Source organism: Prorops nasuta, unplaced genomic scaffold, assembly GCF_024137725.1.
Source record: "Prorops nasuta isolate Cenicafe-Biocafe unplaced genomic scaffold, Cenicafe_Pnas_1.2 PNAS00030, whole genome shotgun sequence".
Classification (NCBI taxonomy): Eukaryota; Metazoa; Arthropoda; class Insecta; order Hymenoptera; family Bethylidae; genus Prorops; species Prorops nasuta.
Window position 1 is genome coordinate 2,366,237 of NW_027116827.1, and position 19,708 is coordinate 2,385,944.

General features: G+C 33.8%; 4 protein-coding genes across 9 annotated transcripts; 1 reads left to right on the forward strand and 3 right to left on the reverse strand.

The window, feature by feature from the left end:
• Positions 1 to 89: 89 nt before the first annotated feature.
• Positions 90 to 7,637, reverse strand: LOC136782848 (WASH complex subunit 2-like). The gene is made up of 12 exons (XM_066742543.1): positions 7,497 to 7,637; positions 7,290 to 7,425; positions 6,325 to 6,513; positions 6,102 to 6,253; positions 5,688 to 6,015; positions 5,494 to 5,620; positions 5,205 to 5,387; positions 4,779 to 5,128; positions 4,404 to 4,708; positions 2,852 to 4,320; positions 2,639 to 2,760; positions 90 to 2,574 (listed from the first exon to the last, which is right to left on the reverse strand). The coding sequence occupies exons 2-12, from the start codon at positions 7,401 to 7,403 to the stop codon at positions 1,084 to 1,086; spliced, it is 4,830 nt and encodes a 1,609-aa protein (XP_066598640.1). The 5' UTR covers positions 7,404 to 7,425; positions 7,497 to 7,637; the 3' UTR covers positions 90 to 1,083.
• Positions 7,638 to 7,959: 322 nt separating this feature from the next.
• On the forward strand, positions 7,960 to 8,514 carry LOC136782853 (chromosome transmission fidelity protein 8 homolog). Of its 2 annotated transcripts, XM_066742555.1 has the most exons (3): positions 7,960 to 8,099; positions 8,187 to 8,302; positions 8,381 to 8,514. In XM_066742555.1, exons 1-3 carry the CDS (start codon positions 8,080 to 8,082, stop codon positions 8,512 to 8,514), a joined length of 270 nt encoding a protein of 89 aa, XP_066598652.1. In that variant the 5' UTR covers positions 7,960 to 8,079. The 2 variants fall into 2 exon arrangements, with proteins under 2 accessions (XP_066598652.1, XP_066598651.1); XM_066742554.1 differs by having other exon boundaries at positions 8,187 to 8,514.
• Positions 8,506 to 9,659, reverse strand: SmF (small ribonucleoprotein particle protein SmF). Of its 2 annotated transcripts, none has more exons than XM_066742556.1 (2): positions 9,124 to 9,659; positions 8,506 to 8,891 (listed from the first exon to the last, which is right to left on the reverse strand). In XM_066742556.1, the coding sequence occupies exon 2, from the start codon at positions 8,870 to 8,872 to the stop codon at positions 8,606 to 8,608; it is 267 nt and encodes an 88-aa protein (XP_066598653.1). In that variant the 5' UTR covers positions 8,873 to 8,891; positions 9,124 to 9,659; the 3' UTR covers positions 8,506 to 8,605. The 2 variants fall into 2 exon arrangements, with proteins under 2 accessions (XP_066598653.1, XP_066598654.1); XM_066742557.1 differs by having other exon boundaries at positions 9,064 to 9,659.
• Positions 9,660 to 9,795: 136 nt separating this feature from the next.
• LOC136782852 (rab-like protein 3) lies at positions 9,796 to 11,356 on the reverse strand. Of its 4 annotated transcripts, none has more exons than XM_066742551.1 (6): positions 11,225 to 11,356; positions 10,814 to 11,005; positions 10,537 to 10,746; positions 10,312 to 10,460; positions 10,142 to 10,255; positions 9,796 to 10,072 (listed from the first exon to the last, which is right to left on the reverse strand). In XM_066742551.1, the coding sequence occupies exons 2-6, from the start codon at positions 10,857 to 10,859 to the stop codon at positions 9,887 to 9,889; spliced, it is 705 nt and encodes a 234-aa protein (XP_066598648.1). In that variant the 5' UTR covers positions 10,860 to 11,005; positions 11,225 to 11,356; the 3' UTR covers positions 9,796 to 9,886. The 4 variants fall into 4 exon arrangements, with proteins under 4 accessions (XP_066598648.1, XP_066598647.1, XP_066598649.1 ...); XM_066742550.1 differs by having other exon boundaries at positions 11,082 to 11,325; XM_066742552.1 differs by lacking the exon at positions 10,814 to 11,005 and having other exon boundaries at positions 11,225 to 11,346.
• Between the last annotated feature and the right edge of the window lie 8,352 nt (positions 11,357 to 19,708).

The following is a 19,708-nucleotide window of genomic DNA, read 5'->3' on the forward strand; positions in this document are numbered from 1 at the left end:
TTAAAAGTCTAATATATTATATAGAGACAGAGCATAGAAAAACTTCACTTTCTCTACTTTCCTGATTTTCAGAAAAACTACATTTCTTTTTATTCTAATTCAATTTACATAACTTTGTACTATATATATATATATATATATATGTAAAAACATTAAATTATTAAAAGCTACTGTTGAATTAGCTTAATACAATATTATTTCATAAACTTGCTGCTTTTTTTATATGGTTTAATGATTTTGGTTTTACCTAAAAGTATTTTTTTAATGCATGTCACTGTTTATAAAAATCTCTTCTAGTTTGTAAAAAAATAATGTCAATAACCAGTCAGTAATAAGTAATCAATGACTATGCTTCTTAGTAATACATTCAGAGGTCACTTTAATTCTCACCCTAGAATGACACCAACAGAACCCACAACAACTACTAAGTAACAGTGTTGTTTGCATAAGTAATCATTTCAATAGATAGAAATACTTTGAGTTATAAATAATACAAAAGAAAGTGTTAATTTAATATTTATATTACCTCTTGATTCCTTTCTTCGTTCTATCTTTTTTTCTTATTTTTCAAGACCTGTTCGTATCACACAAAAATTCCAAAAATCTTATATTTTATATCAACTTACAACGCAAGGTATATGATAGAATATTTTCTGTAATCGTATTAATTTATTTAAACAATCTATTCATAGAATATTTTGCAACTTATCATTTAGAAATATTTCTTTTTTGAAAATGGCAAAATTAATTTATTAACAAGTAGATTAAAGTTTACAACAATATTTCTTTGAATAACATACTTAAATAAAGCTTTTGAAGCTGCTTTCATACAATGCCGCATGTATAATATAACGTCTGAAATAATATAATATTAGGGAAAAATACTAGATCATGAATATAAATAAAATTGTACTGGACACTCTACATCTTTAGAATAATAATGTGGTTTTTCGTTGTTCAAGGCATTACTTACAACTTTCCTCTTAAATAACCGTACATTTAACATCAATAATAAAAAAGTGGTGCTTGTGTAAATCTTGACATGCTCCACATTAATATACATATTAATCAAGAGAGCATAGATTAATCATCGCGCAAAATACTAAGCGGGTCTTTAACAATTTTCTCAGCAGTCTTTTTTAAATCTCTGGTAACTGCTTTCTTAACAACCGGCCGTGTTGGCAAGTTTGGTGTATTCAATTCAGATTTGGAAAAAATAGGATCATCGAGCGATTCACTATCGTCAGCAAATACTGATTTCAGAGGTTTAACTTTTTTCGAAATTGTCGTTTTGGTGGTAAACAGGTCATCCTCGATGGATTCTCCAAAAAGATTATCCAAATTCGAATTTTTCACCTGCTTACTGCTAATGGATGACGAATTATCCTTTGTATCAAAATTCAACGAATCTGTCTTTGATGTGCGATCACTCGATTCGCCAAAAAGATTTGCATCATCGTCATCATCTTCGTCGAATAATTTGTTGCTTCTCGGCAAATTTTGTTTATGGCTTGACTTCAGAGCTTCTGACGTCACCGACTTTTGCTTCGCATTAGAACCAAATAAGCTGTCGTCATCTTCGCTTTCCACGTCATTATCAAATAAGCCTATCTTTGTCTCTTTCAACGGTTTTACCACTGCATTGATTGAAGGTGCTGAAAACAAGTCACCGCTGGTATCATCTGTGAATAAATCTAACGCTGGCTTTTTTAAAAATTCATTGTCATTAACGATGGATGTTTTTGTATCGCTAGAGAATAAACTATCGTCTTCGCTGAATAATAAAGTCTTGCCTTTATCGGGTGATGGAGTTTTGGTAACAAATGCAAATAGTTGGCTTGGATCTTTGAGTGGATCGTGACTACTATCGCGTAATGGATCTGTGGGACTTTTGTCGAACGACTTCGCAACGTCAGCTTCATCTTCTTTTTTCTCAATTTTAATTGAGGACTCATTATTATCGTTAAATATTTTATGCCGCGTTGCACTTTCAGCACCATCAGCTTCGTTAAAGTTGTACTTTGATGCATCATTGCTGGCTTCCTTAAGGCTAAGCTTATTATCTGGATTTTCAGCTTTAGAAATACCAGAATTTTTTGGACAAGAAATGAAATGTGATTTTACAGGAAGTACTTTTTCTATTGGCGATAAAATTGGTGCTCTGGTAAATAGGTTGTCATCTTTTTGAGAATCTTCTGGTAAATCAGGTAAAACGTCAAATAAATCTTCTTCGTCGGTAGATGGTGATAATAAGGTATTCTTGTTTATACTCATAGAGCTCTCTTTGCTAATGCTACCAATTTCAGACTTATCCTCGTAACCCAGAGTCAGGACTGCTTCCGTTGGATAAGTGTCATCGACAGTTGCCATGCCCGTATAAGCAGTGCTGGAGCTTTCTAAATTTTCAGTCGTTGTTGTCACATCAGAACAAATAGAATTAGTGTATAATGTAACATCTTTACTTAAACTACTGATTGCATCTGCAGCATCGAAATCTTGACCATCCTCCTTCAATGCTGATTTTCTGGCCTGTCTACTCTGAGGTCGACGTTTTGCTTGAATTCTTACTCGATTCTGAAATAGACAAATTTCGTTTTCAGAACTATGCTTTTTTTATTTTAAAGCATAAAGTACTCACCTTTGACGCAGTTGAAACTAATGTTTCTATATGTACTGGTTGATCAAAATTAATCGCCGTTTCCTCGTGACCCTCGTGCGAAACAGTGGATTCTGGTGATGCCTTACGTACAGGCGTTTCGTCTATGGAGTAATATAATATTTTTGACGTTTTATAGTAGCTAAGAGTATATATATATATATATATAAGTACAAAGAATATATTTATTTTTACCTGAAAAGCTTCGGGAGCTTCGACTTTGAACACTAAGACATCCACCATCATCACTATCTCTGTCTAAAGCCTCTTTATCATCTTCTAAGTTATCTTCACCTTTTTTCAATATAGGTGGTACATCGGTTGGCGAAAGTATTTTCAAGTCGCCCATTTTGCCCATCAAATCTTTAATTTTACTAGATACTTCTCTCTTAGGTGCTTGTGTATCATCTTCGGACGTCGATGAAATAACATTACGAATATTTAATGTCTTAGGTGGTGACATTCTTACAATGGATTCGACAACTTTGCTCTTATTAGGTTCCGACGATTTACCAGTTTTATCGTTTTGAGCATTTAAATTAATATCAGAAAAAGAAGGTACATTTGGCAGATTTAATTTATTCAATTCCTTGTCGGAATGATCTTGTTTCGTTTCAGCTGATTTTTCTTCCTCTACCACTTTAGAAATCTCAGTTTTTTCTATAATGTTCTTTAAATTATTTCTATCAGAGTTCTCATTTTTAACTGATTTCTTTTTGTTAAATAAATCATCGAAATCTTCATCCATATCATCGAATATAAAATACGATTTATTAGAAGCAGCAAATGTTTTTCTATCGGATAAGCCTGACTCCACTTGCTCATCTTGCATAGTAGATTTACTGTAAGTAATGTCAGTTTCGCATCCAGTATCTTTACTTTCTTCTTGATTAAATAATTTATCTTCATTAACAATACTTGATTTTACCTCGCTAACCGAATAAGCTTGATCATCTTTCAAGCTATTTTTATCAACACGAGATTCGTACTTTTCTAATTTCTTGAAACTGTTCGTACCAAATAAGTCGTCGTTGTCCATATTGTTATCATTATCATCGTCAAATAAACTACCTTTCTTAGAGCTCTTTAAAGCTTCTGACTTGTCAAACAAATTTTCACCTTTTGATATTGTATTGACTGTTAAGTAACTTGGCTGTACGTTTATGATTTTTTTAGGTAAGGTATCGGTAGTTTTTCCTGCAATCGGTGGTTGAGCATTTATACCAAAAATATCGACATCTGGTGAATCTTGAGAGCTAAATATATCTACATTAGCATCGAAAAGACCTTTATACGATTTAGACTTATCAGGTATTTGTGGCGCCAAAAAATCTGAGCTTTTCTGTGATCTCGAGCCAGAGCTAGTCGTAGAAAAAAGTTCGTCACCAGAGTCAGAGTCATCGAATAATGATCGAACTTGATTTTTGTAAGGCTTTGTATTTGCTTTTGGTAGAGGGGGAGGACCAAACACTTCGTCGTTATCAAATATATCTCCTTGTTGACCGAAGAGATTAATATCACATAATGGATTATTATTCATTGTATTATTGCCGTTTCTATTATTAGAGTTTGGCGATGTGAATAAGCTATCGCTTGCCACTCTTTCGCGATATAATTCTTGAGATTTCAAATGTGACGAGCTCCCTTGTGGTTCAAAATCAATCCTATAAACATTAGTATGCTATCTTAATTACCTCAATTAATTTATTAATTTAACGCAAATTTTATATGTATGGGTTATACGTACTCTAAGCTTGACTCTTCAATATTAAAACTAGGGGGTTGATTTGAAATCCCGCTTGTGTAGGTGCTCTCATTTATTGAGTCAATGTCAGATACTAGTTCCGATCCAGCAATAGAGCTTCCTAGATTGTTACTTATATCCTCTGGCTGTGATACACTTTTCACAATTGATTCATTGATAACACCTGCCTCGTGCTCTACTGCTCCATTGTCGCTATCCGCTTCCACCTGCTGTTTTCTACTCGCTAGTAATTTTTCCATATCAGATAATAATGCTTTATGAAGAACTGAAACGTTTCCTTCCGGCTTCTAAAATCAAACATGTTTTGAAAAGTTTCATCTAATACAACATCGGTTATTATGACCCGAGAAAAACTACCTTTCGTTCAGTACTCAATAATCCCGAAGGTAAAGTTTCTTCAGATTGGCAAATGTCCTTTTTAGAAAATTTAAATAAACCTCCATCATCCTTCTCGTTATCGTTAAACAGGTTAGCCGTGTTAAAAGTTGGAGTGCTCGTAGCTGGTATACCAGGATTAGTTGCAAATACAGATACAGCACTATTCTGCTTATCCAAGTCTGTATTTTTTACATTTAATGTTTTTTCGTTAATATTGGTTTTGTTACTCAAAGAGTTTTTCTTCTCATAAACATTTGTTGTAAATATGTTATCAGAATCTTCAGAGTCAGCATCAAATAAATCGTCGATGGCTGATTTAGGATTGGTAGCTAAATAAAGAATATACCATGTAAATACAAAAAACATGAACTCTCATATATTCATTATTAGTAAAGATGTACTTACAAATATTGCTTATTGGTGGTGGGACATCACTAACAGGAGGCAAAATGTTAATTTTTAATGGATTTCTAGGATTATTCTTCCACGACTGTTTAGATGTCTGATTGTCAAAGAGTCCTTTATCATCATTAAACAGTTGATCATGCCTGCTCTCTTCAGTATCTTTGATTGGCCTGAATACATCATCTGTGGAAACCATGTAAATCTATTAATTTTTCTCAGAAATATTATAAATTTAGTTTTAAATAACATATTTTTTTATAACACATGTTTTAAACAAATTTAATTGTACCTTTAGAGTCATTAATTTTTTCATTATCTTCAATTACAGAAACAGTTTCCTGAGCTTGTCCAATATTGCCTAAACGTTTGGCTAAATCTTCCGCAAATTTCGTTGCTATACTATTTGCAGAAGGAGGCTAAAACAAATTAAATAATGTAATCTATTATTATTCTTGTTACAGCTAAATTAAACATAATTAAAACCTTTAGGCTTTCTTGCGTGTATAGAACTGAATCTGAATCCGCATTAGCTATTTTCTGCTTAGAGATATGTGTATTATGGTTATCACTCTCACTTGACGATGACGACCATCTTTCTACTTTGTTATGAGAAAGATTACTTTTCCTAATTATATGATTTGTTACTTCATTTTCTACATCACTTTGCAATTCTTCAGTATCTTCTTTCTCAAGCTGTTCTGATTCGCTGCTACTGCTTTCCAATCGAATTTTATTTGATGCTTCCCATTTGTCTGATCCAATTACATATGGTAATTGTCTGTTTTGATAAGGGTTATTTGCCATGATGACACTGTTCAAAAGTACAAAAACCACTAGCGATTAAAATTTAGTCGCATGAGGAAATGATGATCGAAATACATATAGCATTACACCAACCTTAGTATTTCAGGATTGCCTTCATCTTCACTATCACTGGCAGTAACTTCCATTCTTTTATACTTTTCTTCCATCAAACTTATTCCTTGTTTTATACTTTCACTTACACTAGATACAAAATTCGTAGGAGCTATATCTTTCTGGTTTTTCACCTAAACATATATACATGTATATTACACTGAACTAATTTGTTTTACAAATATAGATATATATCTTAAATTACCTCTTCAATATCTTCCATCTTATTTAAAATTTCTATGTCATCTTCCTGTACCCTACTTTCAATAAATTGAGTATTTGCTAATGCAAGAGATGTGTTAGTAATGTTATCTATGAATACTGAGGTTTCATTCAATTGAGATGTCAATGTATTCAAAGCTTCTTGAGTTTTGTTTGCCTTTGTCATTAAATTCTAATGAAAACAATAATAATAATGTATGTTGCTCATATTTAATTAAATTAATTCTTGCAGTATATTCAGACTGTAAGCCAAAAATGCATTAAATTTGTAAAAAGAAAATCAGCTATTATAATTAGATAATCAATTATCAAATATTTGAAAACAGTTAAAAAACAATATGTAATAAAATATTTGAATGATATTTTAGCAAATATATAATATATATTTTTAACCTATATAGTCTTTATATTTTTTTTTAATCACTTAATGAATAAAAAGATCTACAACTTTCATTTAACTGTAGTTACTCGTAAAAAATTTTCAAAATAAAAATATACTCTACAAATTTACTATTCTTATTTTCCTAAATTTATTGCACAAAAAAAAATCTTTAATTTAACTAAATTGTTTTTAAACAAAGAAACTACATTCATCAAATAATTTTTAATGAATTGAAACAGTGAATTAATAGAACCTGTTTTTACGATTAAACTGGTTCACCAATAATTAAAATCACACCAAAAATATGAATTTTTTAATTGTTAGGTGATTATAAATAAAATAAGAATGTAGGTCATTAAAATATTTATTGGGTATCAATTCAAATATTTAGTTTTCTTTGTTCTTTGACAGTTTTTGAATATTTTATAATTATGATTATTCATGTATAATAAAAAATATTTTCTTCCAAATTTAAGGCATATCTAACTAGTACCGTCTGAATAAATTGCATTAATTACCTTAAGTAGAAGACATCAATTTTGATTAAAGAAACATAATTAAAATACCTCTGAAAATTGTTGTAAATGTTTTAAAAGGCCTGTATCTCCTGCCAAACTCCAATCTTGCCTCTTTTCTCTCATTTCGTTTGTGCTCCAAGGATGATCCCATGATTTATCCATGATAATATCAATGTTTCCTGTACTGTAATTGAATGATATATTACTTTGTTTGTTCCAATATCACGAAATACTTGCAAAAATCGCTAACATAACTGTTAAATTTTTGCGCCGTAGTTAGATTTCAAGTTTTACGCAGAAATGTAACCGCTCATGAACGACTTTTGTTAACAATGAAACCGTGGACGAATGGAACAAACCTTACATTAGTTATTGTACATATAATTATTTATCCGCTTGACCAACATATACATAAAATCCATGTAACAGCTCTATCCTTACGATACATTAACTTTTAACGCGTAGTTTTATCTCGGGTTTTTCACGCTTTTGTACTAATTCCAGTCAACAATGGTCAACATATGGTTATCGGTTGTCATCAGGAGATGACAAAACTTTTTTTATTTGTTTTCTCTTAATGCTTTCTGTGCTATCAGCGCCGTCATCGAGAGTGTGGTGTTACTGGTGTTAACAAAATCCAGTTAAATCCATGCTCCCCACGGTTTTAGTGAGTTTAGTGTGTCTTGTGTGTGAGCCGTGTTCCAAAATTAGCTATACCCGTCTGGTAACCTACTAACATTTCCTAACAATTAGCAAGTGGCGCGCATTGAATTACATTACACGATGCTCTGACTGAACGAAGGGTTACTTTCTTAGAATTTCAAAAATATTCATCAAAATGATCATATACATAAAAAGGTTATTATCTTGTTTAAAGTCATTTGTTCTTATATTAGATGGTATCAATAGTATCAATAAGATCTCAATGTTCTTATAATTTTGCAGAGATGCTGGAAAACTACCAGAACATGCTGTCATTGAACTCCAAGGTGATTTAAAATTTGACAATTTGGAACACAATGATCAATGCACCATTGGTGATATACATTATACCAAGTTAGGTAATCCAATATTTATTATCGGTATTCATATTCTACATGGAAAAGAAGAAAAGCTCTCAAAGCCATTTGCTTTAATAGAAAAAAGGAAACTCACCAATCCTTTGGACAGTAGAGAAACAACTGAATATGTTATTAAAGGAATTGTTAGGAAGAAACTTATCTTTAAAGCTAGGCCAAAACCAATAATAACCAATGTACCAAAATCAATTTAATAGTTTTTATTTTTTTTTATTTTGCTTATAGGAATGGAAAACTTTTCAATACAAAAAAGTATAATTTAAATTATAAATAGGTTTTTTATTATTAATCTTTCATTTCACCTTCTTCATCCTCTTCTTCAACTCCACGTATGTACATAACATTATTACATCGAATTAGGAGCTCTCCAAGATTGCAAGTACAATTTCCATCTACATACTCTTCTGTATTTGCTAATTGTAAATTCATATAACCATCCACGGATACTAGATAGCCCTTATATTCATGACCCCACTTTAATTTGACTACAACAGGTTTGCCTGTTAAACCATTCAAAAAAGGTTTTGGGTTTATTGGCATTGTCGCCGCCATTGTACTGGTCTTATTTTTTCTGAAACAATTAAAATCGTTATTGCCTTATAAATTAAAACATAATAGCATGCACAGCTTTCATTAATCCATAATATAACCTCTAAAGTAGAAACAAGCAATAATTATAATTATAAAGTAATATTGTTGTTAAATTGTAAAGAAAACTTAGCATAGAGTTTTAAAGAACTTACAATAAATATCATATGTAATACGAAATTGAAACTCCTATTGAATAAGGTGTTTATACATACCAGTTTGTACCGTTTGTATGTACTTTGCGTAGCCGTGTAGTGTAGTGTGGTGTAGTGTTTTCTCACTCTTGTATATGTAGAAGTACTCGATATTTCTTGGTATCGATACTTATCCTCTCGATATATCGAGGTATCGATTCTAAATATTCCGATACTGTATCGAGCTCAAGTATCGATACTTCACTAGTTGTGTTGTTCGCGATTAATTGCACCAGTTCGATAGCGCTGCGAAAAAGAACAAACGTATATATGTATATATGTTTATTATAGTATGCCTGATCAGGCCTGATGTCACAATCGGGGCGAATGCACCCATTGTCACGCGACTAATGCAGATATGGAAATATGCAATCAGCATGTTATTCTAAATTTGGCAAGCAAATCAAGAATCTAGTATGTACATTAAAAAGCACCATTTGATTTCAGTTTAAGTAATTGCGTCAAATGGATTATCGACTTTGGTCCACTTTGGAAAGATAACATTATATTCATCATAGTGAGATTTTCCTTGAAAGTATGGTTGAAATGTTAATAAATCAATTTTCCTCAGCATATATGTACTCACATGCAATTTTTTTTATTCCACTTTCCACTGGATTATAATTTGTTTTCTTTTTCTACAGTTTCTCAAAAATTGTTCTCATTGATCCAGGAGCACTCTTTACTTTAAACTTTTTACAAAAGATAACTTTTAATATGATTAATAATAATGTACAATAAAATTATTCTTACAGATACTGTTAATAAAATAACATCTAAACTATTAGTCATTATGGTAGAGTTTTGTATTATATGGAGGACTATAATTAAATGCATTTGATTTTCTTTTATCAGGGCTCATTGCCTCCCTTAAGGAATAATAGCGTCTCTCAATAACTTTGTCAAAAAATCGACTCAGTTTCACAGCAGAGCTAGAGCCAGCTGCTAAGGATCTTATTTGTCGACAATCCTAACCATAAAACATAATTAAACTGTAGATTTATTTACATAGTACTAAAATTGTTTGAACCATACCTACCAGAAATATTTCATCAGCTCCACATTCTTCAGCAATACTCGAACATCGTCGATGTAAATTTGGCCTTACTTCTGATGCTAAATCAAGTTTGGTGCCAATTACTAAAATTGGAATCTGAAAATAATATAGTTTTTAATAAAATTCAAACATGTCTAACCAAAAATTCTTACTCGAATAGATCCCACAAATTTTTCAGGATCAAAGTCTTCATAAGGTTTTGATTTAAATTGATTTAAATCTTTGCTTAAAACTTCTTGTAACCATTTATTCAAGTTTTGTTGAGACTTTCTATTAGTCATATCATGGACTAGAATTATACCTATGGTCAAAATATGTAATATACAATTATTATCATGTATACATTGTATACTTTGTAATTTAAAATTAAAGCTTACCATTGGTTGGTTGATAAAAAACTGATCTTGTATTTTTATGGTTCTGGCTACCTCCAATATCCCATAACTCTATGAAGAATCTTCGTTGATCAGGTGTGCCTTCCTTATATTCATGTAATTTTACTTCAACAGAACATCCAACAGTCCAAGAGGGATTACTAATTGGTTGTTGTTGACACATTAAGTATGTCAATGATGTTTTCCCAACACCTACAATTTTCAGTGATTTCATTGTTTTTATCTTGTATGATAAAAAGTAAAATTTTATTTTAATTACCAGAATCCCCAATTACTATAATTTTAACTTTATCAATCGATGCCATTTATTGACAGTCAAAGGCTCGGTGTAAAAGGTATAAAAACTGATCGATAGTAAATAGCACCGAATATACACTACGTACTACACATTTTCATTTCAATATACATATGTAGTACATACATACATAGCTGGATGATCACCCTAAATGGCCTAAAATATGAAATCTATTCGAAAGATATTCTAATTTATAAACCATACTAAGCTTGAATTTTAGATTAGCAATTACTTATGACAAAAACGGAGCTTCGCACTGTATTGAAGGTTAAAGTGAAACAATTGATCTTAGGTAAGACCGTACTAAATTTAATCAGTTTAAGCTCCATTTATAAATTCAGGATAGAAAGAACGAGTGATTTCATTGTACATAACTGTATTGTCTATATTTGTTGGACTTCTTCAACTTGATACAATCTTCCTACGGGCCCTACGGCTCTATACAGTTAAAACACAAACATCAAATACCAGAGATGAAACGGGAGATTGCTCATGCGAGGTCCCGAGGCAATCCCTACCGGTAGGCGGCGCTGGTGTTGGCAAACGCGTGTCTCAGGTCCATCTAACCCCTAACGCCATCTATCGGAAGAGACCACGAAGCACGAGCGTTAAGCTTAGAATAGGGTAAAACATATATGCATTGTTGCCAGAAAGCGGAATAAAGAGAGAGCGGAGATATTTTCTCGGACCTCTCTGTCTTTCTCGCTGTTAGCTTCTAGCAGAAGAGTCGAGGCAAAATCTTTCCGTTTCGCTTTGCCGAAAATCTACCAATATTCGATGTCATTTATATTTGCAGGCCAATGCCTTTATACATGATTTTTTCAGCATATTTATTTATCAGCATTGACTTATTTAAATCAATAATAAATTAAGGAAATGCGTATTTGATATATAATAATTATTTTAACTATAATTTCATCGTTATATTTCGCTTATTTCCGTAAAATCTGCATTTCTTTAGTTTATTACTGATTATTGTAAGTCAATGGCAATTTAAAAAAATTTAATCTTAAAAAAAAAAGAAAAGTACCGATCAGGAATCGAACCCGGACCCACGAATCGCCACGCGATTACCTTACCGCCTAGACCACGAGGCTTCTTCAGTGCAACGTAAACAGATAGTCTTTTTAAGGGCTTGAAATCTTCTATTGAACCATATAAATAAACGAAGAACCGACATCTTTATTCATTATTATTCTATAATAATGGTACACAAATTAAAGAATAATTATATAATGTAGATTTTCAAAAGCTTTTCCAATAACCAAGAACGGAAACTGCGAGCGTTGATTATTTATCTTCGTTCTTGGCTATTGGAAAAGCTTTTGAAAACTATTCAAAATATAATTATTCCTTAATTTGTGTACCATTATGACAGAATAATAATGAATAAAGCTGTCGGTTGCTCGTTTATTTATATGGTTTAAAAGAAGATTTCAAGCCCTTAAAAAGACTATCTGTTTACGGTGCACTGAATAAGCCTCGTGGTCTAGGCGGTAAGGTAATCGCGTGGCGATTTGTGGGTCCGGGTTCGATTCCTGAACGGTACTTTTCTTTTTTTTTTTAAGATTAAATTTTTTTTAATGGCCATTGACTTACAATAATCAATAATAAACTAAAGAAATTCAGATTTTACGGAAATAAGCGAAATAAACGATGAAATTATAGTTAAAATAATTATTATATAACAATTACGCATTTCCTTAATTTATTATTGATTTAAATAAGTCAGTGCTCATAAATAAATATGCTGAAAAAATCATGTATAAAGGCATTGGCCTGCAAATATAAATGACATCGAATATTGGTAGATTTTCGGCAAAGCGAAACGGAAAGATTTTGCCTCGACTCTTCTGCTAGAAGCTAACAGCGAGAAAGACAGAGAGGTCCGAGAAAATATCTCCGCTCTCTTTATTCCGCTTTCTGGCAACAATGCATATATGTTTTACCAGAGATGAAACGGGAGATTGCTCATGGCATTGTCCTAAAATAATCCTTGCCGGTAGGCGGCGCTGATGTTTGTTAGAAGTTGAAAATTCCATAAAACCACTAACGTCATCTGTCGGACGCGAATGGAAAGCACTTTGTTAGGCACACACACCATTACTGTGGTGCGAATGCGTGTGCAACCTCCTTCGGTTACCATCGCTCAGCTTCGGACATCTTCGCTATACATCGAGTTCGAGAGAGAACGGCATAGTTTTATCGGATCTCTCTCTCCCTCTCGATCTAACTTTCGTTTAGCCGAAGAGCCGAGTAAAATTCCTTTTCGTCCTGCTAGGCCAGGCGATAGAGCATTTTTGCATGACATAAATACTAACAGCAAACCGCCTGTGCGATTATATAGAAGGGGGTGCGTAGATTAATGGCTATTTTAAATCTCTATTGACTGGCCTATTGAGGCTTCTGCTCTTAATCGTTGCAAGCATTAACACACACACATGCGTGCAACTACGTTAATTATTAATTATCAACATATTATAATTCTTCGCAGGGTCAAAACTATTCTTAAATTTAAAATTTCTATGAAAGAATGACAAAAATATATTTTTCTAGGAAGGTAATTTTTTCGAGGTACCTTCTCTCCTCTAGATCCATTGCTTTTTGCTAAATCAGGGGCACCTCGCGAAGGCTATTGCAATGGTCTTGAACGGAGCAGAGGCTATGTTTGTTCCTTTTTGCTTGATTTAAGTTTTAATTTATTTTTAATATACAAATAATTCATATATATTTAGAAAGAAAAAGGCAAAAACGAACAAAACTCATTGCGCGTAACTCCGTTCCTGAGCATGTTTGCTCTTACCCCCTGGAAGGGAGGGGAAGGGTAATAAAATTTGGAAATGGGAACCTGAAAAAGAAAGCCTACCTATCACCGAAAGCTATAACGCCTACCTATAGTACGCAAAGCTAAAAAGCCTACCTATATCGAAAAGCTAAACCTGAAAGAAAATACACACGCACGCAAAATATGATAACGCAATTGAAGAACCTGAAAAGAAAACACACGCACGCAAAATATAATAACGTAAACGAAGAACCTGAAAAGAAAACACACGCACGCAAAATATAATAACGTAAACGAAGAACCTGAAAAGAAAACACACGCACGCAAAATATAATAACGTAAACGAAGAACCTGAAATGAAAACACACGCACGCAAAATATATTAACGCAACGAAGAACCTGAAAGAAAAAAACACACGCACGCAAAATATAATAACGCAATGAGAACCTGAAAAGAAATCCTGCCTAACACCGAAAGCTATAATGCCTACCTAAAACGCAAAGCTAGGGGGCCTACCTATATCGGAAAGCTAAACCTGAAAACACAAGAAAAAAAGAAAAATATGGTTTTAACCGAAGAAGGACCGATTGGAAGCTACCGGTAGCTTCTCTCGGTCATTCTTAGGTTAAATAAATAAAATCCACAGTTTTACCCGTGGGACTCACTCGTTCGGCGAAAATCCAACGATGGTCGAGCTGCAGTCTGCGGGAGATGACGACGATGACGGAAACGGCACTCCCGATATTTAAATAATTGTATTATTTCGACGCGGCGCGACGCGCACTTTTTAAACGAGACTACATACGCGACGCGGATATTTAAACAAATTAAAAATCGCGGACGCGGAAGATTAAAAATTGCACTCGCGACGCGAAAGTTTCAAACTGTACTGCGAAAAATCGGGTTTAAAAATTCACTCCGCGACGCGGACGTTCGATTCGCGCACTTACACCTCAAAGTGAGGTCGCCCACTATAACAAAAAGAAACAAAAAGAACTCCATGTTATTAAATTCTATCTATTTGATTGTAATTGGATGTTTATTTCTAGCTTGAAAAGAAAAATAATGTACTTACAGGCTATGAGAGTCCTTGAGGCTGTTGCCCTTGGCCGCTGCATCCACCAAAACGATGCACTACCACAACACTCGCGCCGCGCACTGTCTTTATTTTCGATTTTTTTTCGAACGTAAATACTTTAATTTTAATCACACTATGCATATTTCACTATTGTATTCATTTAATTAAACCCGCACTGCGAAAAATATCCTCAATTAATGAATCATTTTTCATTATAACAATGGTTAAGTTTCGTTAATATAACAAATAAATTCATCGATTTAATAACGAATAGTTCATTACGTACTAAACTATTCGTTAAATGAATCAATGTATTTCTTATATTAACTCACTTTTTTCATTCTTATAACAAAAACTTGTTCAATTATTTCAGTATTTTATGTGGGGTATAATTAAAGAATCACAATAATAAAACTACACTTGTGTGATTAAAATAAAGTATCTTTAATTATTATTATTCGCGAATAATTAACTGGTTGTCGATGATTACGACGAAAAAAAAACCGGCGCGCGCGATTCACCGACAACCACCACGTGTAGATTCGGAAACTGAACTGCCACTTTTGACAAGCAACGTGCTCGTCCAGAAGTGACGTAATCGAATCTGATTGGCTGGAGATTTGGCTACGCCAATCAGTGCGATTACTGACTTTCGGTTTGGATGATTTAAAGATGGGAGCCATTTTGGATTTAAAATGGCGACTGCTGATTAATTATCTGCATTTTTATAACCAATCAGCGATCAGCATTCTAAATTCAGCAAACAATTAAGCATTAAGCGTGTTTAGACAGCTTAGCACTGTGATAGCGCTGCTTAAAATTAAAATGCGCCATGATTGATCTCGAATTAACAGAATTGACCAATCATAATATAGCGTTAAGGTATTTGGATTGCTAATAAAAATGATTTTCTTAAAATGAAACCAGGCTAGCAATTGGCTAGTTTTACTGGCAAGTCCATTTAGGCAGACACTATGCAAAAAGTATCAGGCAAACGCCGCATAAAGCTAAAATTATTCTTAATTTTGTGGCTTGTCCTTTCATAGAATGAAAAAAGGCCTATTTATTCTTAAAGGGATCCTTCAGGCTCTCGTCGTAAGCCGCAATAATGAAAAGATGAAACGACTTGAATGTTAATCTACACATAACGTCGTATCATTGCCCAAAAGTTTCAACTTAATAGGTGCTTTCGAGGATTCCCTTAAAAATAGACAGAAAATAAATTTTATACATAGGCCAGGCGATAGAGCATTTTTGCATGACATAAATACTAACAGCAAACCGCCTGTGCGATTATATAGAAGGGGGTGCGTAGATTAATGGGTATATGTTTTTCACTCGAGTTTCGTGTCCGGCTAATTGTTATAAACCATTTAATGCCAAAAAATCGCATTTTTTTCAGTTTTTTGCTTGTAACTTTTTATCTAATGGAGCAATCTTAATGCCCCCGCGAAATAAAATGTAGAGCATTAAAATACGAAGAGATTGCCGGGTCAAAAGTCCTGATCGGATAATTAGCAGCGGGGAAAAATCGGAAAAACCGGAAAATTAGGCGTTTTTTCAAAAATTCATAACTCGGCCATTTTTTGAGCTGGAGCACCGGGCTTTTGGGAAAAAGTAGAGAATTGTAGGTAGTTTATGTGTGCAAAACCCTATTACTGTGAAACAATTACTTTAGTCATAGCAGCAGTTTGAATTTTCGAGAGCGCGATTTTCGAGCGAGGCTGTATGAAATTCTGTTGGGGTGATTTTAATTTTGAAACCAGATTTGAAAAGTTGACATCGTGCCCTACAAAACTGCAATTTCAGTTTTTCGATAAAATGCTTGTAAGTGGGTGAAAAAGCTACGTAAAGTCGGCGAAAAACGGCCGAGCGCGCATATATCTTCCCCGCCGCCGCCGGTCGGTCCTCCACTCCTCGACCGCGCGAGCGCGCTCGGCCGTTTTTCGCCGACTTTACGTAGCTTTTTCACCCACTTACAAGCATTTTATCGAAAAACTGAAATTGCAGTTTTGTAGGGCACGATGTCAACTTTTCAAATCTGGTTTCAAAATTAAAATCACCCCAACAGAATTTCATACAGCCTCGCTCGAAAATCGCGCTCTCGAAAATTCAAACTGCTGCTATGACTAAAGTAATTGTTTCACAGTAATAGGGTTTTGCACACATAAACTACCTACAATTCTCTACTTTTTCCCAAAAGCCCGGTGCTCCAGCTCAAAAAATGGCCGAGTTATGAATTTTTGAAAAAACGCCTAATTTTCCGGTTTTTCCGATTTTTCCCCGCTGCTAATTATCCGATCAGGACTTTTGATCCGGCAATCTCTTCGTATTTTAATGCTCTACATTTTATTTCGCGGGGGCATTAAGATTGCTCCATTAGATAAAAAGTTACAAGCAAAAAACTGAAAAAAATGCGATTTTTTGGCATTAAATGGTTTATAACAATTAGCCGGACACGAAACTCGAGTGAAAAACATATACCCATTAATCTACGCACCCCCTTCTATATAATCGCACAGGCGGTTTGCTGTTAGTATTTATGTCATGCAAAAATGCTCTATCGCCTGGCCTATGTATAAAATTTATTTTCTGTCTATTTTTAAGGGAATCCTCGAAAGCACCTATTAAGTTGAAACTTTTGGGCAATGATACGACGTTATGTGTAGATTAACATTCAAGTCGTTTCATCTTTTCATTATTGCGGCTTACGACGAGAGCCTGAAGGATCCCTTTAAGAATAAATAGGCCTTTTTTCATTCTATGAAAGGACAAGCCACAAAATTAAGAATAATTTTAGCTTTATGCGGCGTTTGCCTGATACTTTTTGCATAGTGTCTGCCTAAATGGACTTGCCAGTAAAACTAGCCAATTGCTAGCCTGGTTTCATTTTAAGAAAATCATTTTTATTAGCAATCCAAATACCTTAACGCTATATTATGATTGGTCAATTCTGTTAATTCGAGATCAATCATGGCGCATTTTAATTTTAAGCAGCGCTATCACAGTGCTAAGCTGTCTAAACACGCTTAATGCTTAATTGTTTGCTGAATTTAGAATGCTGATCGCTGATTGGTTATAAAAATGCAGATAATTAATCAGCAGTCGCCATTTTAAATCCAAAATGGCTCCCATCTTTAAATCATCCAAACCGAAAGTCAGTAATCGCACTGATTGGCGTAGCCAAATCTCCAGCCAATCAGATTCGATTACGTCACTTCTGGACGAGCACGTTGCTTGTCAAAAGTGGCAGTTCAGTTTCCGAATCTACACGTGGTGGTTGTCGGTGAATCGCGCGCGCCGGTTTTTTTTTCGTCGTAATCATCGACAACCAGTTAATTATTCGCGAATAATAATAATTAAAGATACTTTATTTTAATCACACAAGTGTAGTTTTATTATTGTGATTCTTTAATTATACCCCACATAAAATACTGAAATAATTGAACAAGTTTTTGTTATAAGAATGAAAAAAGTGAGTTAATATAAGAAATACATTGATTCATTTAACGAATAGTTTAGTACGTAATGAACTATTCGTTATTAAATCGATGAATTTATTTGTTATATTAACGAAACTTAACCATTGTTATAATGAAAAATGATTCATTAATTGAGGATATTTTTCGCAGTGCGGGTTTAATTAAATGAATACAATAGTGAAATATGCATAGTGTGATTAAAATTAAAGTATTTACGTTCGAAAAAAAATCGAAAATAAAGACAGTGCGCGGCGCGAGTGTTGTGGTAGTGCATCGTTTTGGTGGATGCAGCGGCCAAGGGCAACAGCCTCAAGGACTCTCATAGCCTGTAAGTACATTATTTTTCTTTTCAAGCTAGAAATAAACATCCAATTACAATCAAATAGATAGAATTTAATAACATGGAGTTCTTTTTGTTTCTTTTTGTTATAGTGGGCGACCTCACTTTGAGGTGTAAGTGCGCGAATCGAACGTCCGCGTCGCGGAGTGAATTTTTAAACCCGATTTTTCGCAGTACAGTTTGAAACTTTCGCGTCGCGAGTGCAATTTTTAATCTTCCGCGTCCGCGATTTTTAATTTGTTTAAATATCCGCGTCGCGTATGTAGTCTCGTTTAAAAAGTGCGCGTCGCGCCGCGTCGAAATAATACAATTATTTAAATATCGGGAGTGCCGTTTCCGTCATCGTCGTCATCTCCCGCAGACTGCAGCTCGACCATCGTTGGATTTTCGCCGAACGAGTGAGTCCCACGGGTAAAACTGTGGATTTTATTTATTTAACCTAAGAATGACCGAGAGAAGCTACCGGTAGCTTCCAATCGGTCCTTCTTCGGTTAAAACCATATTTTTCTTTTTTTCTTGTGTTTTCAGGTTTAGCTTTCCGATATAGGTAGGCCCCCTAGCTTTGCGTTTTAGGTAGGCATTATAGCTTTCGGTGTTAGGCAGGATTTCTTTTCAGGTTCTCATTGCGTTATTATATTTTGCGTGCGTGTGTTTTTTTCTTTCAGGTTCTTCGTTGCGTTAATATATTTTGCGTGCGTGTGTTTTCATTTCAGGTTCTTCGTTTACGTTATTATATTTTGCGTGCGTGTGTTTTCTTTTCAGGTTCTTCGTTTACGTTATTATATTTTGCGTGCGTGTGTTTTCTTTTCAGGTTCTTCGTTTACGTTATTATATTTTGCGTGCGTGTGTTTTCTTTTCAGGTTCTTCAATTGCGTTATCATATTTTGCGTGCGTGTGTATTTTCTTTCAGGTTTAGCTTTTCGATATAGGTAGGCTTTTTAGCTTTGCGTACTATAGGTAGGCGTTATAGCTTTCGGTGATAGGTAGGCTTTCTTTTTCAGGTTCCCATTTCCAAATTTTATTACCCTTCCCCTCCCTTCCAGGGGGTAAGAGCAAACATGCTCAGGAACGGAGTTACGCGCAATGAGTTTTGTTCGTTTTTGCCTTTTTCTTTCTAAATATATATGAATTATTTGTATATTAAAAATAAATTAAAACTTAAATCAAGCAAAA

Excerpts from the sequence above, each read along its gene's own strand:
- LOC136782848 (XM_066742543.1), bottom strand. The coding sequence starts at position 7,403 with ATGGATAAATCATGGGATCATCCTTGGAGCACAAACGAAATGAGAGAA. Across the intron at positions 6,514-7,289 it reads ATTTACAACAATTTTCAGAG|AATTTAATGACAAAGGCAAA; the intron begins GTATTTTAATTA and ends TGTTTTCATTAG. Across the intron at positions 5,388-5,493 it reads AAAAATTAATGACTCTAAAG|ATGATGTATTCAGGCCAATC; the intron begins GTACAATTAAAT and ends TGGTTTCCACAG.
- LOC136782853 (XM_066742554.1), top strand. The coding sequence starts at position 8,080 with ATGATCATATACATAAAAAG. Across the intron at positions 8,100-8,186 it reads ATGATCATATACATAAAAAG|AGATGCTGGAAAACTACCAG; the intron begins GTTATTATCTTG and ends ATAATTTTGCAG.
- SmF (XM_066742556.1), bottom strand. The coding sequence starts at position 8,872 with ATGGCGGCGACAATGCCAATAAACCCAAAACCTTTTTTGAATGGTTTA.
- LOC136782852 (XM_066742551.1), bottom strand. The coding sequence starts at position 10,859 with ATGGCATCGATTGATAAAGTTAAAATTATAGTAATTGGGGATTCTG. Across the intron at positions 10,747-10,813 it reads TATAGTAATTGGGGATTCTG|GTGTTGGGAAAACATCATTG; the intron begins GTAATTAAAATA and ends TGAAAATTGTAG. Across the intron at positions 10,073-10,141 it reads GAGCTGATGAAATATTTCTG|GATTGTCGACAAATAAGATC; the intron begins GTAGGTATGGTT and ends TTTTATGGTTAG.